This window comes from Notechis scutatus, chromosome 1 (assembly GCF_049901735.1).
Source record: "Notechis scutatus isolate UNSWTSFEM ecotype Mainland chromosome 1, rNotScu1.2, whole genome shotgun sequence".
Taxonomy (NCBI): Eukaryota; Metazoa; Chordata; class Lepidosauria; order Squamata; family Elapidae; genus Notechis; species Notechis scutatus.
This window is the reverse complement of record NC_142009.1, coordinates 94,566,507-94,579,701: the sequence shown is the minus strand read 5'-3', so window position 1 is coordinate 94,579,701 and position 13,195 is coordinate 94,566,507. Positions and strand designations below refer to the sequence as shown.

The 13,195-nt window shown below is 40.0% G+C and overlaps 1 protein-coding gene across 1 annotated transcript; it reads left to right on the top strand.

Moving 5' to 3' along the window:
* The first annotated feature begins 5,429 nt into the window (after positions 1-5,429).
* ARG1 (arginase 1) lies at positions 5,430-12,991 on the top strand. Its single transcript, XM_087949380.1, is given in 8 exon segments — positions 5,430-5,631; positions 6,384-6,480; positions 7,075-7,173; positions 8,492-8,537; positions 9,406-9,482; positions 10,964-11,100; positions 12,890-12,932; positions 12,934-12,991. Coding segments are annotated over 8 exon segments (759 nt in total).
* Positions 12,992-13,195: the final 204 nt, after the last annotated feature.

The following is a 13,195-nucleotide window of genomic DNA, read 5'->3' as shown; positions in this document are numbered from 1 at the left end:
GGATGCTTCAATAGCGACCTTCAGCTCTTCTGCATTTTTCAGTCTCTTGTCTCATCTTTCTCTTGGCAATGCCCCATAGATTCTCTATGGGGTTCAGGTAAGGCGACTTGCTGGCCAATCAAGCACAGTAATCCCATGGTCATTGAACCAGGTTTTGGTGCTTTTGGCAGTGTGGGCAGGCATCAAGTCATGTTGGAAAATGAAGTCAGCATCCCCATAAAGCTCATCTGTGGAAAGAAGCATGAAGTGCTCCAAAATCTCCTGGTAGATGGCTGCGTTGACCCTGGACTTAATGAAGCACAGTGGACCAACACCAGCAGATGACATGGCTCCCCAAATCAACATAGACTGTGGAAACTTCACACTGGACTTCAAGCATCTTGCAGTGTGTGCCTCTCCATTCTTCCTCCAGATTCTGGGTCCTTGGTTTCCAAATGAGATGCAAAAGTTGCTCTCATCAGAAAAGAGGACTTTGGACCACTGAGCAACAGACCAGTTCTGTTTTTCTTTAGCTCAGGTAAGACGCTTCTGACATTGTTTGTTGTTCAGAAGCAGCTTGACAAGAGGAATACAACATTTGAAGCCCATGTCCAGGATCCATCTGTGTGTGGTGGCTCTTGATGCACTGAGTCCAGCTTCAGTCCACTCCTTGTGAAAGTCCCCAACACTGTTGAATGGCCTTTTCCTGACAATCCTTTCCAGGCTGCGGTCATCCCTGCTGCTTGTGCACCTTTTTCTTCCACACTTTTCCCTTCCACATAACTTTCTATTAATGTGCTCTGATACAGCACTTTGGGAACATCCAACTTCTTTTGCAATTACCTTTTGAGGCTTTCCCTCCTTATGGAGGGTGTCAATGATGGTTTTCTGCACAACTGTCAGATCAGCAGTCTTTCCCATGATTGTGCTTCCTACTGAACCAGACTGAGAGACCATTTAAAGGCTCATGAACCCTTTGCAGGTGCTATGGTTTAATTAGCTGATTAGAGTGGGACACTTTGAGCCTAGAATATTGAACCTTTTCACAATATTCTAATTTTCTGAGATTGTGGATTTGGGGTTTTCATGAGCTGTAAGCCATAATCATCTCAATTATGAAACATCAAGGCTTGAGCTATCTTGCTTTGCATGTAATAAGTCTATCTCATATATTAGGTTCACCTTTTAAGTTGCATTACTGAAATAAATGAACTTTTGCATGATATTCTAATTTTTTGAGTTTCACCTGTAGGTCCTCACACTTACAACTGCATCGACAATTGCTTTAACTGCTGAGGAACCTTTTAGAACATTACATTATAAAGCAGAAAGGGTGTACTTGTTTTTACTGCAAGAACTGTCACGTGTCATGGATTGGTGATACCATCAGATGAAGTAGATTGATTTTTTTTAGTTCTTTTTTATGCATGCTCATCATAGAACTAAAGCAGGGGTGTCAAACTCATATCGTCACAGCATTGTCATGTGACATATCAGGACTACCCCCTCACTTTTGCTAAACTAGGTGTGGCCAGCACGTAATGCATCCAGCCCACGGGCCGAGAGGTTGACAGCCCTGATCTAAAGGAACCAAAACAAACTTTTGGTTTCTTTTGGTTCCTTAAACCTGCATTAATTGCATAGTTCTCAGCTGTAATTTTGGGGTTAAAAAAATAAAAGTTCACTGAGAAAGATTTGCTGTAGGATCTTGGGGGACAATGAGAGGGCACACAGCTGGGCTGAATGGACTCACAGAGAGTGGATTTCTTGATCTCTGTTGCTGAGAATTCTGCGATTTGTTCTGCATCTCAAGACCCGATGATCTTCTAGGTTTTATTATTTCCCAGAGTGTATAGAAAAGAATAGAATAGAATTCTATATTGGCCAAGTGTGGTTGGACACACAAGGAATTTGTCTTGGTGCAAATACTCTCAGAATACATAAAAGAAAAGATACATTTGTCAAGAATCATAAGGTACAACACTTAGTGATAGTCATAGCATACAATAAGCAATCAAATCATACTAGGAATATATATATATATATACCATATATATATATATATATATATATATATATATATATATATATATATATATATATATATATATATATATATATATATATATATATATATATATATATATATATATATATATATATGGCCGGCTTGGTTCGGGTATTTTCCCATATTGTAGCAGCAATAGGCTGCCCCAAATTTAAATCTGAAACCACTGTAAAAGTCTGACCCACAGACGGACACAATACAGAAGCCTGATGATGGCAGATGAGATTCTGCTGAAACGTTGCTACAACTTTAAAAGAACTACAATGACGTGGGAAAATACCGAACCAAGCCGAACACCATACATGTAAGTACCCGAAAACTTAAGAAAACAAATATCAAACCTCTACGGGAGGAAATAAACAGCCAGATCAAAACCTACGAGAAACTGGAAATTAAAAGAGCAGGAATACTATGTGACCTCCAATTCCTACGCAGCTGCAGAGACAACAATACTACACCAACCTGCTTCAAATTAACATTTCATCAAAGCACAGCAGCCACTAAACGTATCCTGAAAAGAACTGAAATGGCTTTACTACGGAGCGAGCTCCACAGTAAGAGATTCCGATTAGATCAGTTAAACAAAGATTTGCTAGCACTACACCTGGAACTGAGCAGCAAAATCCACCCTCTACTTTGGGACAAGATAAAACAACTTACAACTTGGAGAGCTGATTCTGAAGGCATTTACAAACAGGAAAAATTATTGAAAAAATTAAAGAAATTAGAACATGACAAGAAAACCCCAACAACTCACAACAACACCTGAAACAATTAGTGCACAACGTTTCCAACAGAGAACTCACCAAAACAGAAACAGATGTTCTAACCAAAGGATTCAATTATGCTATAGCACCCCAAAAAATCCCCACAGAATCCATCATATGTGCAGTAGAATCCAGCCTAACTAAATTAAATACAGATGAAGCTGATAAAATAAGACACCAAGTTACCAATATCCTATGCACAAGCAAGCCACCCAAAAGCAACTTACAGAAAAATGAAATTAAAGCACTACAAACCCTGAAAAGAGATAGCAGCATAATCATCCTCCCAGCAGACAAAGGAAATGCCACTGTAGTAATGGACAGAAAAGACTACGAAACAAAATTGACAGACCTACTCCAAGACTCCACATACAAACCCATAAACACAGACCCAACCACATATCTGGAAAAATTAACCAAGAAGAAAATTATAACCAGCCACATAAGCAAAGAGATCCAACACACGATTATACCCAGAGAGAAATCTTCCAGATGCCCCAAACTATACGGCCTCCCAAAAATACACAAAGAAGGCATACCTCTCAGACCCATAGTCAGCTCCAGAGGAGCACCACTACAAAACCTAGCCAAATACCTAGCAAAACAGCTACAGCCCCATGCTGAAACAGCAGCTTCACATGTACAAAACTCATACCACTTCTTGGAAATGATCAAAGATCTACACGTGGAGCAAGAAGATCTGCTTGTAAGTTTTGGCGTGGTTTCCCTATTCACTCAAGTCCCGATAAAGAGACCCTTGAAATCATCAAAAATAAATACCAACCAGCCAAACACCTCATGGAACTAACAGAACACTGTTTAACCAACACATATTTCATATACAAAGGACAAAGATACAAACAAATAGAAGGAGCCCCATGGGATCACCACTGTCACCTGTCATTGCTAACCTGTTCATGGAAGAATTCGAATCCAGAGCCCTGGCCAATGCCATCCTCAAACCCAAACTATGGTTAAGATACATCGATGACACATTCGTGATTTGGCCCCATGGACAAGAAAACCTAAACAATTTCCTAACACACCTAAACAGCGCACACCCCAAAATCAAGTTCACCATGGAAACAGAAACAAACAAACAACTACCATTCCTAGATGTACTAATCTACAAAAAAACAGATGGCACACTAGGACACACCATATACCAGAAGAAAACACACACCAACCGCTACCTCAACGCCCAATCCCACCACCACCCAGCACAGATAAACTCCGTGGCTAAAACACTAATTACCAGAACCAAACGCCTGGCAGACAAGACACACATTAAGGCTGAACTATGCACCCTGACTAAAGTACTGACAGCCAACGGCTTCCACAAAAGCAAAATCACCAGCTTGATCCACAAAAACACACTGAAACATAATAGAGACCCAGAAGATGAACAGACCTATGGAACAGCTGTCCTGCCCTACATAAGAGGTACTACAGACAAAATTAGTAAGGTACTACACAGACATCACATCAGGACTGCCTTCAAAACAGACAGAAAAATAGCAGCCATCCTTAGCAACCCCAAAGATAAAATTGACCTGGAAAACCAAGGCATATCGAAGTCCCCTGTGCATCATGCCCGGCCACATACATTGGACAGACCAATAGAAGAATAAGTACCCGCCTGGATGAACACAAAAATGCAGTCAAAAAGCTGGAACACACTTCCTCACTAGTCCAACACATGGAAGCTACAGGTCATAGCATCAACTTCAATGGCACCAAAACCCTGGCCACTATGGAAAACCCTAGCCACAGAGTCATCAGAGAAGCCATAGAGATTGAAAAAGACCAGAAAGCATGAACAGAAGAGATGATTCCACCAGGCTGTCAATCATTTGGAAGCCTGCACTCACAAACAAAAAAATATCCACACCACAAGCCAGGCAAACACCTGGGCACAAACAGATCCCCCTGATACCTCCAGCTCAAACACACCCCAACCAGGCACCCAGATGAAACCCAGCTTCCTAACTAATGATAGCCGTCCATTTACCCGAAGCCAAGCTGCACTAAAGGCCTCCATTAAAGTAACACAATGCTGCCAGCCAATCAAGATACAAAAAGAGCCAAAAAACAGACAGAAGATATCAGAGACACCCATCAAGCAGAACACAGCAAACTCCGAGACCAATAAACACAGACCAAGACTCCCAACCAATCAGGATGAAGAAAAAACCATTCTGGCACAGCAATAGGCTGCCCCAAATTTAAATCTGAAACCACTGTAAAGTCTGACCCACAGAGTCGGACACAATACAGAAGCCTGATGATGGCAGATGAGATTCTGCTGAAACGTTGCTACAACTTTAAAAGAACTACAATGACGTGGGAAAATACCGAACCAAGCCGAACACCATACATGTAAGTACCCTTGAAAAAACTTAAGAAAATATATATATATATATATATATATATATATATATATATATATATATATATATATATATACATATATATATATATATATATATATCATACTAGGAATGTATATATATTAGCCAAATATTATATTGAAGTTGTGTTTATTGTTCATTTCTATTCAACATGCTTGGCACGTAAAGCATTATTTATTGGTATTTGTCTGCAAGTAATTCTTCATGGCAGGAACTGTGCTGTGCACATTTCTCACTGACTTTTCTCCAGAATGCAGTATTAAAGATTATGGAAATCTGCGCTTTGATGTCTTTCTCAGTCGTAACCCATTTAACAAAATGAAGAATTCAAGATCGGTTGGAAAACAGAACAAGATACTAGCTGGTCTTGTTGAAGATGTGAAGAGAAATGGGAAAAATCTCACTAGTTTTAGAGATTTTGCATGAACTGAAAAAACTGAAATTATGATATATGATTTTGATGATTAGGAAAAAATAGATTATAGAAGAAAATGTAAGTCATGCTGTAATCATAAACTAAGAAGTTAATTTATATCTATAACTTTTGTAAAGAACTTCAGAAACCCCTTTACCTTTTTTCCTGCACTTTAGCCTTGCCTTTTTCTTCTCTTTCTTCTTCTTTTTATTCCAGATATTAGTTCTCATTAGTTGTTAGTTTTTATCTTTCCTTTGAAAAAATTAATAAAGCATATATTTATTATAATAAAGAATGTATGTATTAAATATATAAAATTCTGTTTCTACTACTTTGGTCTGTGTCTTCCTCTACCAGAGGCCTAGAAGTTTGAGGCTTCTGTGTGGTATCTTAGTTGTCCCTCAGCACTTCACTCCATTAGCTGTCCCTTAGCACTTCAGAGAGCTCTGAAGTGGTTCCTGGGATCTATGGACCACTTTTCCAGCTTAGGAGTCACAGCCTGGAGTGCTTCTACCATCACTGGAACCCTTTGCTTTCAACATATTCTCTACTTCCTCTTTCAGGCTCTAGTACTTCTCCAGCTTCTTGTATTCCATCTTCCTGAAGTTGTTGTCGCTTGGCATCATTGCATCTATCACGTTGCTTTCTTCTGGCCCTTGTCCACTAGCATAATACATGGTTGATTGGCCTATCCATCTGGATCTAGAAGTCCCATAGGATCTCAGCACTGTTATTAACTGCAGTCTTCTTCGTATCTCCCATCTGGAGGGGAGGATCTAACCCATACACTGTGCAAATGTTCTTGTACACAAAGCCAGCTACTTGGTTGTACCATTCAGGGTATTGCTTTCCTGCCTGTATCTCACAACTTGTCACTAGGTCTACACAGCCTTCTGCATTGTCTGCACCTTAGGCCTTCTCTAGTATATGGTAGATCCCAGTTTCTATGGATTTGGTGCTTAGTGCTTGTTCTTGTGCTGTTATGATCAGTGATGTCTTTTAGTTCAGCTGTTTCTAGACATCATAATATTTTGCTCGCCCTCTTTCTGACTAGTGTAATCTCTACATTTTTGAAGAGCTTCAGAGTCTTCACGTTGGCAACCTCAATATACCAGCTCAATATACTGGCAGGGTATCTAATGAATGGCAGGGCATACGTGTTGATGGAGTGGTCTTGTTCTTCCAATTGAGTTGGTTCTTCAGAAGTTGTATCCTTTGGTGTACCTGGAGATTGTTGTCATATTTCTTTATTGTGTCTTATTTTATTTATTTATTTGAGACCACAGGTATTTGTTTACAGAGAACCAAGACCCCAGGAAGGTCTCAGAAATTGAGTTCACCAGAAATTGAGTTTACTATTTTGCTATAAAAAGCATTTTTTTTGTTATACATTTTCACTATAACACATAATTGTTTATTTTTTTGTTTCCACAGGCTGACAATTGGGACAATCTTTGGGTATGCTGCGATTCATCTTGGTATCTGCTTAATTTGGTCAGATGCCCATGTCAACATCAACATTGCTGTCTTTTTGTAAAGCTTTAAAAACTTGGCTGTGTACCCGAGCCTGGGGCTCTGAGCATGTTAAGGGCCCTGAATTCTTGGCTTTGCCGTAAATTGGTTAATTATGTCAGCTGCTGTATATATTTATATATTGTGAATATTTATTTTGAATTGTTTTAAATGTTTCTTAATGTTTATTTTTGTAGTATTTTTTAGAACTGTAAGCTGCCCAGACTCACTGGTTGAGATAATTAACTATAGAAATTATTGTACCCTGTGACTATTATTAAGGGTTGTACCTTATGATTCTTGACTCTTGACGAATGTATCTTTTCTTTTATGTATACTGAGAGCATTTGCACCAAGGCAAATTCCTAGTGTGCTCAATCACACTTGGCCAATAAAGAATTCTATTCTATTCTATTCTATTCTATTCTATTCTATTCTATTCTATTCTATTCTATTCTATTCTATTCTAAATTGAATGAATAAATGAGTAAATAAATAAACAAATATCCTATTAACATCTGTAAGCATCACATTTTTCCAAGAAAATTAATTCTGCAGCCAATAGTCTGATCTTGTGCCACTGTGCTTCGTGGGGTCCTCAGGCTGGACCATAATGGTCAAGTTGGTCCCTGCAATCAAGCAAATAAAACTCCATCCCTTTTTGCATACTTCATATGTAAAACGAACGGTGAAAAGAGTGGTTCAAAGTCCTTATAGTGTCAACAGGGAATGTAAGTGATAAACATATGCAAATTTATGGAGATTCTCAGTCGTCCAGGTCAGGGTTATCCCAAAGGTGCTTTTTCAAGAGGCAACTGGACCTTCTGTTTTTTCTTTGAAGATGTTTCGTTTCTCATCCAAGAGAAGCTGAAGAAACATCATCAAAGAAAAAACCAGAAAGTCCAGTTGCCTCTTGAAAAAGCACCTTTGGGATATGCATCGCACTCAAATCCTATGACAGTCATGCATTCCAAGCAACTAAGGTGCTTTTCACACATACGTTGTTATTGAGCTTTTAAGCATCCCTGGTGTTACCATGCGGATTCATGCGACTTCAACATAATTGATTCTGTGGAGGTTCTGTTCTGTTCTTACCTTTGAATTGTCTTGTTCCTGGCTCATACATCTGACAGAATGTGTAATTTGCAAGTAAATGTCTGTCTTGGGAAGAAAGGGAATTGATTTTTTTTTTTTTAAATCAATTTTTGGCTGCTAAATAGATTTTCTCCACGTGCACAATAGTTTTAAACACAAAACAAGCTCTGGATGGGTTGTGCTTTAGAATCAAAGATTAAAAAAAAACCTCTGAGGTTCTCTAAATAACTCTTCAAAAAAAAAGGAAGGAAGAAAGAAAATTGGAGAAGCGGATGATGTTGAAGAAATGGGTAAGTATGAATCATGAGGGTGAGATAATTTTTTTCTTGGTCATAATTGCATCTGGGGCTGGGGTTGCTGTCGGTGGGCTCTTTTCAATAAAAAAGAATTATTAATACAGATAGGCCTCAGTTTAGGAATATTTCTTTAATGACTGTTCAAAGTTACAATGGCACTGAAAAAAAGTGACTTAAATTGGTCCCTTGCACCTGGTACAATATTGTGCGGTCACATGATCACAGTTTGGACACTTGGCAACCAGCATTTATTTACAATGGTTGCAGTGTCACATGATCACCAGTGGTGGGATTCAATTTTTTTTACTACCAGTTCTGTGGGCGTGGCTTGATGGCGTGACAGGGGAAGGTTATTGCAAAATCTCATTCCCTCCCCACCCCACTAACCTGCTTTCCAGGTCCCTTCTCCTGTGCAGGGCAACAAAAATAGACCCAGCCGATCAGCTGGGACTCGGGAGAAAGAGAATAGATGGGGGCGGGGCCAGTCAGAGGTGGTATTTACAGGTTCTCCGAACTACTCAAAATTTCTGCTGCTGGTTCTCTAGAACTGGTCAGAACCTGCTGAATACCACCTCTGATGATCACCAATTGTGACCTTCTTGGCTGGCTTCTGACAAGCAAAGTCAATGGGGGGAGTTGGATTCACTTAACAACCATGTGATTCATTTAATGGCCCCAGTGATTTGCTTAATGGCCATGGCAAAAAAAAAGATGTAAAATCAAATGTGACTCATTTAACGACTGCATTCCAGTTCCAACTATGGTTGTAAGTTGAGGACTACCTGTATGTCGGGTTTCAGCTGAAGTACAATGGAGCAGTATGATAATTTAATTCAACTTTTTCGAAAAAGAATTTCGTTAGATGCCTGGTGTTCCTGGATTCTCTTGGATGAAGATATGTTTGTCAGCCAAAGATGTCTACATGGGAATAAGAGATGTGTAGAACTGTGAGTTTAACATTACATTCAGGATCTTTCATTGGGTTAAACTGGACAGATTTTTAGGAAATGGGCTAAGATTTTAACTTGGCTTTAATGGCATGCCCTGATACCTACTTAAAAATTAATGAAATGTGAACAAATGCAAGCATTTCTCCCTAAGCTCTAAGGTGCAGCTTTAAATTTAGACAGCGTGACCCAGATGTAAAGAGCCTCATACTATGTAAAATAACATGTAAAGAGCCACTGGGTCCTTTGAGGTTTCACAAAATGATCTTTCCATCAAGGATCCCTCGGCTAACTTTCCAAGGAATGCCACAGATTCCTGGAGCTTAAAATGAAATGCCAGCAGTATAGACAATGGGCTGTTTCCATAGTGTTCAAAAACTGGCTGGGAGCTCTCAGAAAGGTGGGTGAAAGCCAAGGAAAGCATAATAAAGTGAAAGCTGTGGAAAAATCAGTCAGGATGATCCGAGTATGAGAAAGGTTGGCTCAGTTTGCAGCAAGGCCTCCACGCTAGACCAAGGTAGAAGCCAGAATGAGGGAAGAGTGATCTTGCTTCCTATAGAAACTAAAGCCAGAGGAGAAAAAGAAAACAAAGTTCAGTTGCCTCTTGAAAAAAGCATCTTTGGGATAACCATGATCTGTTGAAAAATCTCCATAGACGTAAAGCCAGAGGAGTTTCTAGTTCTGCCCACAAACAGGAAAATATCATATCCTGGAAAACTGCTACATCATTTTTTTCCTTAACTTTTGAAGAGATTAGTTCTACATAGTTCTAGTTTGCCAGCAAAAGAAATCCCTCTTCCATAGGCAATGTGAGATCACAGGATACTGTTATAACAACCTATAACAGCAACATAGGAGTTGAGGGTCCTTGGTGCTCTCTGAGCTTGCTTTCTTGCAGACGTTTTATTATCCAAACTAGGTATCACCTTCAAAATTTTTAGCAAAGGGTTCTCTGCCCGGTTGCTGGGTGGGCGTGGCCTAGTTGGCCTCCTGCACCACGGTGGTGGGGCGTTTTGCCCTCCCTGGGCTCCGGTGGCTTTTCTCGAGCCCTGGGAGGCGAAACAGCCTCCTGGCTCCGAAGAGCTCTCTGGAACAGGAAGACTAGTAACAATATTAGTTGGAGATGCAGGTAAAAAAAGTCCTTCATGCATCCTGTCTTTCATTTTTTTAAATAATCTTGTGACTTCTTGGAATCAAATGGTGCTTTGTGTCAGAGGTAGATAAACTTGGAATTGGGAAAGTTGATGGCAGAAATGTTTGCATATTGATGGACCAAGTAAGTACATGCTAAGTTTTTAAATGAGGGGAACAGAGACAGGTTACAAGCAGGAATATAAAAAAATAAAAATAAAAAATCACCCACAAAACTTAATGGTGTTAGGTCGTGTAAAGGAAGAACATTGTCATTTTGGTATTTTAAAGTTCTTCAAAGAAGCCACAGCTTTAAAACAAAAGTCTTGTTTCCATTTTCAGAAAGGAGAGAACGATTCAATTCCACTTTGATGTTGATGCCTTGTACCCTCAGCAGATTCCAGCTATGGGCACCCATGTTCCTGGAGGAATGACTTTGAGAAAGGGCCACTATATTGCAGACGGACTTTGTACGACAAGTAAAATAACTGCTTTTGAATGTGATATATGCATTATTTTATGTAAAGTACATACCGTATTTGCGGCGTATAAGGCGACTTTTTGCCCTGAAAAACATGCCTCCAAGTGGGGGGTCGTCTTATACGCCCGGGAGGACTCCGACTCCCACTTCGAGCTTGAGTTGCAGCCGGGAGGGAGGCTGGGGGAGCGGTGTGTGTGTGTGTGTGTGTGTGTGTGTGTGTCTCAGGTGTCACTCGCCACGCGCTGCGCAACCTTTCCCCCTCTTCCTTCCTTAGCGGTGTGGGGAGGAGAGGATTCAAGATCCTCACGTGCGGCGTACTTTTCTTTTTCTTTTTTTTTTTTGCACGCAGGTTTTGCATGCGGGCGGCTGTAGGTTAAGGATGGGGAGCCCCGGGTGGGTTATCAGGTTTTACGGTGCTTCCAACATGTGCAAACGGTGGGAGAGCGGAGAAGAGAGCGAGCAAGCGCCCGCTGTGTGAAATCCTGCCGTCAAAGCAACAGTGGGGAGGCAGGGTATAAATTTACCAGGTTAATGTAGCAATGGTGATTAATGCCCAGAACATTGTTTGCGGGTATTGGGGTGTGTGTGTGTGTGTGTGGTGGTGGTGAGGAGAGGTTGTCCTTTGAATGCGGAAAAGTAGGTGTGACCTTGTGTAGGAAAATAAAGAGATCCTTTTTAGCGTGTTTGGCTTCTTTGCCTCCCTCGTTCGTTTTGATGTGGAGATAATGGCCTTGAGCGGAGGGGAAGAAAACGGTAGCTGGATCATTTCAAATTTCACTTACTCTCCTGCCTCACTTCAATATGTCTGAGCGACTCCAGATACTGGAAGACTTTTTGAATGAAAGTGTTACCTCCATATATTTTTTAAAGAGGGCCACTTGGGGAAAAAAAAGATTCTAAGGAATTCCTTGTTTCTTGATTAAAGAGAAGGCATTGAATATACTGTTCCTTGGCAGCCTTTTCAGTGTCCAGGTTTTTGGTGTGTGTGTGTGTGTGTGTGTGTGTGAGAGAGAGAGAGAGAGAGAGAGAGAGAGAGAGAGAGATCAGCTGTATTGAGAAGAGAACGTTTCCTGTGTTCTCATTTTATTTACAACATATTTTACGCAATGGTAAGCAATGAAAAATATTTTTAAAACTCATTTCTAAACTCCATAGCTATTGGCATATTCTTGGTTCAAAATTGGATTAGCTCATTTCAAAATTGTCCAAAGCAGAAAAGTGCGTCAAAAAAAAAAAAAAGTGCAAAAGTGGAAGGTGTGTGGAAGAGGGGTAGTCTTATACGGCGAGTATATAACAAACTCTATATTTTGAGTGGAAATGTTGGGGGTCGTCTTATACGCCCAGTCGTCTTATACGCCCGGCAAATACGGTATGTACTTATATATTCATTTTTGTAAGTATATAGGAAAGTCTTAGTGTCAGGAGAATTTCAGTCCAAGGAACAACACACAAGAATAAATGAAGATAACTGAGAAGTTCAGAAACTTTTCTTGAAGCGAATAAAATGGAATGCTAATTTAGCCCATCCATTAGTATTGAAGCCACATTCCTTGTGACCCCAAGATTTCATGTCTCAGAATCACAAGTTGGAAGGAGCTATTTTGGCCACCAATTCCAATCCAATCTCAGTGCAGAAATCCAAATTAAATATGTCTGCTATACTTTCACCAGTTCTAAATGCTGTTTAAATAGCCCCGTTAGAATCAGAATGAAATTGGTCTTCATTTTCACAAGGTTACTATAAACTCTGGATATGTAATGGAGAGCATTGCTGGCTTGTGGCAAAGCACTAAAGGAAGTGAACCCCAGAACCAGCTCAGCTGTAGCAATAGACATGTTTTGGAGCTTCACACGGAAGATTCTACATTGGCTGTTGCTGTGTCCCCTGATACGGGGACTAAATCAGTTCATTTATAATACAGCTAAATAAGTGGATAATTAAACTTGTTATTCTTCGCTGTACTACAGATGGTGTTTGAGGTCAACTGCTAAGCATTTACTTTAAAATGTAGCCTAAACTTAGAGGGATTTTCCCATTACATACATTTAGGTAAATGTCTCCACAATGTGCTGTGGAGAAAAATATCCTTCCC